Source organism: Larimichthys crocea, chromosome VII (genome assembly GCF_000972845.2).
Source record: "Larimichthys crocea isolate SSNF chromosome VII, L_crocea_2.0, whole genome shotgun sequence".
Taxonomy (NCBI): Eukaryota; Metazoa; Chordata; class Actinopteri; family Sciaenidae; genus Larimichthys; species Larimichthys crocea.
Window position 1 is genome coordinate 29,156,610 of NC_040017.1, and position 3,284 is coordinate 29,159,893.

The 3,284-nt window shown below is 47.2% G+C and overlaps 1 protein-coding gene across 1 annotated transcript; it reads right to left on the reverse strand.

Annotated features, from left to right (window-relative positions):
- Positions 1 to 339: 339 nt before the first annotated feature.
- Positions 340 to 3,272, reverse strand: gmnc (geminin coiled-coil domain containing). Its single transcript, XM_027280027.1, has 4 exons — positions 3,115 to 3,272; positions 2,379 to 2,464; positions 2,148 to 2,264; positions 340 to 1,997 (listed from the first exon to the last, which is right to left on the reverse strand). Exons 1-4 carry the CDS (start codon positions 3,194 to 3,196, stop codon positions 1,056 to 1,058), a joined length of 1,227 nt encoding a protein of 408 aa, XP_027135828.1. The 5' UTR covers positions 3,197 to 3,272; the 3' UTR covers positions 340 to 1,055.
- Positions 3,273 to 3,284: the final 12 nt, after the last annotated feature.

The following is a 3,284-nucleotide window of genomic DNA, read 5'->3' on the forward strand; positions in this document are numbered from 1 at the left end:
TGTTGTCAGGTGTTGTCAGGTATTGTCAGATGTTGTCAGGTGTTGTCACGTATTGTCAGATGTTGTCAGGTGTTGTCAGGTATTGTCAGATGTTGTCAGGGGTTGTCAGGTCTATTGTCAGGTGTTCCAGGTGTTTCAGGTGTTGTCAGGTGTTCCAGGTGTTGTCAGGTGTTGTCAGGTGTCCCAGGTGTTGTCAGGTATTGTCGGTTGTTGTCAGGTGTTGTCAGGTGTTGTCAGATGTTGTCAGGTGTAGTCAGGTGTAGTCAGGTGTTCCAGGTGTTGTCAGATGTTGTCAGGTGTTGTCAGGTGTAGTCAGGTGTAGTCAGGTGTTGTCAGGTGTTGTCAGGTGTAGTCAGGTTGTAAAATAAAGAGGACCCAGTGAATCAGTTGACAGTTTATTCGTCATTGTGAACACGTTCATATAAAACACAAACATCCTGTTAGCATCAATGTTAACCTTAATGATGTTTATTTATGGCAGCCATGTTTTTAAAGAAACATTCAACATGTTTTGATCACAGCTGGAGTTAATTCATGGTTTGTGATTTTATGTAAACCTACATGTTAATATGAGAAATAAGTTTCTCGTGTTACATCGTCAGTGACATCAGATGAGTCCTCGAACGGGACAGCAACAAACCCTCCAACCAATCAGAGGCAGCTTTACTGTTACACTGATGGGCAGTTTTCACTTCATGGACATTTAATTTAACGAGGAGGCAGTCCTGATGTTTTATGTGGCAGCGTATCGAAACATTTCAGGCAGTCCTGTTCAGTTTTCTCATCGTTTGTGTCTCTAATCAGCTACAAACCTAAAACTTTAAATGTCCCGTAACGCCCAAAGTTAAGTGTTTACATTAGTCTGTGTTCTGAACGTTGGAATGAGTTCAGAGACGTTTGAAACCTGTTTGACGAAGCCAGAGTCTCTTTAGAGGACTGTCCTTGTATTGTCTTGTAAGATCAGCCACCAGTTTAACGTGGACTTAACGTCCTAAAGACTGACGACACTCAGTCTGGAGGTTCACCGATGTTCTTCCTGAAGACCGCCCAGCTGTCTATGGTCCTTGTCTCGGTACCCAGGTGAAGTTCCACCTTCCCCCGGTGTCCTTCCTGATGAAGGCTTGTCCCTGGGGGAAGCTGTGTGTCTTGACGCTGCTGGACGGACTGAGGGACATGGTGAAGGCCAAATCTGTGCGGCTGCGAGGCGTCTGAGATCCAACCGAAGGACTCACCGGGCTGCCACCACGAACAGGCGTCCATAACTGGTTCAGGACAGGACTCGAAGACAAGATGGGGGAGAAGGGCACTCTGTCTGCTGGTGGACTGAGGTGGATGTTGTCCTGGGATGGTGTCAGTGGAGACCAGTAAGCCGGATCCTTCTCCAGAGTTTGGACTCGCCTCGAGACTCTGTCCGGTGACCAGGTGAAGGGCAGCTCTTCTGTTAGTGGTGGCGACTGGAAGGCAGTTAATGTGTTGTAGCTCCGGATCACAGCTTCAGGACCTTCATATGGTCCGGGTGGTGCAGAGGTGGTTAAGACACAGCGTTGACCTGGAGGATTTGAGCAGTTCTGAGGTGACCCGGCAGAGTTACAACAGTTTGCTTCATGGTACTGGACAGCGCTGTAATCAGTCTGATGTGTGGATTTTAGGTTGTAACCGTGGACGGACGAAGGCGTCGAAGTCACAACTGATGGACTGAGAGACGAGCTGAGAGATGACGTGATGGCAGCATCGTAAACCAAACTGAGGTCAGGCGAGGAGGTGGACGAGTCACTGGACGTGTCAATGGTGTCTTTGTCCTTCAGTCCCAGCGTTCGTAGAACCCAGAGGTCCAAGTTTGGTTCTGAGGAGGACGCCGTCTCAGAGGACTCGGAGCAGAACTCGGCGGTCAGGTTCCTGCAGACTCTCTTGCTGACATGCTGGAAGGTCTGCGAAGGTCCATCGTCAACAGACGTCAAGTTTCTCTTCAGCTTCCTCCTCCCGTCAGCAGAGAGTTTCTATGAAGGGACAACAAGGACACAGCGAGAGATGTGATGGTGAGGTCATGTGACGGTGAGGTCATGTGACGGTGAGGTCATGTGACAGTGAGGTCATGTGATGGTGAGGTCATGTGATGATGAGGTCATGTGATGATGTCATGGACAGACCTTTGCTTTCTGTTGGAGGTTCCTGACAAACGACGAGTTGAGGAACTCTTTCAGTTTGATGTTCTCCTCATGAAGTCGAGCCAGTTCTTCTTCTCTCTGCAGCAAAGTGTCCTGAAGCTGGAACCAGTTTGAAACATGGCAACCAATCAATCAATCAATCAACCAACCAACCAACCAATCAACCAACCAACCAACCAACCAACCAATCAATCAGTCAGTCAGTGTCTGTACCTGTTTGTTCCTCTGCAGGTGAGGAGATAGCTGATCGGTCCACATCAGACCAGCAGGGGTCGACGTGTTGAAGAGAGACTGAGAGTCTGACAGACAGAAGAAGAGACAGTTACTTATCAAATGTAATCTGATTACAACGTGAAGCTGAGCAGATATTTTCAGTTTCAGGCCTTGATGGATCGGACCGTGCGAGCGACGAGACGTGGAGGAAATGAAAAGATGAATCTTAATATAAAAAGTTCAGGATGTTTCCCAGAAGTCAGTTTGATGAACGAGGCGAGTCTCAGTCTGCTGAACGCGACATTTAAAGAGAGGACCGGACCAGAACCGGCCCGGACCCGGATCATCAGTCTCATACTGCAATGGTTCTGATAATAAAATGAACTCAGTACAAATTTTAACAGTGGTTTTCCATTTAAATAGAATTATAAATTATTGTCTTTACACTGTTTTCAGTCTGTAAGCTAAGCTAAGCTAAGCTAAGCTAAGCTAAGCTAGCGAGGTATCAGTGTGAACATGAACTCTGGGAAACAAGTACAAGTACTTTACTCGAGTATTTCATTGTACCTTTGTACCACAAACCTCTGCAGAGTTTTCTTACATCATTAATATTCATGTTACATCATTAATATTCGTGTTACATCATTACATATTCATGATATTCATACATATTTCAGTGAACGCAGTATTTTAACTTGTACTTCAGAGTACTCTGTAAGTACTCGTGGATACTCACCCCACACAGACGTCTGGCTCGTCTCTCCGAGGTCGCTGAGGTCACGGGGGTCACGGGCCCAAACAGAGGCCAGCGTTTCCATGGAAATGTCAACAGTGTCACGGCCAAGGGCCAATGATGATGAAGAGGAGGAGGAGGAGGAGGAGGAGGGAGGAGGAGGTGGGAGGAGG

Bases quoted from the DNA above. Each gene is read 5' to 3' on its own strand.
- gmnc (XM_027280027.1), bottom strand. From the start codon at position 3,196: ATGGAAACGCTGGCCTCTGTTTGGGCCCGTGACCCCCGTGACCTCAGC. The intron at 2,465-3,114 runs GTGAGTATCCAC...TCTGTCTGTCAG, and splicing joins GAGCCAGACGTCTGTGTGGG to ACTCTCAGTCTCTCTTCAAC. The intron at 1,998-2,147 runs GTCTGTCCATGA...GTCCCTTCATAG, and splicing joins ACCTCCAACAGAAAGCAAAG to AAACTCTCTGCTGACGGGAG.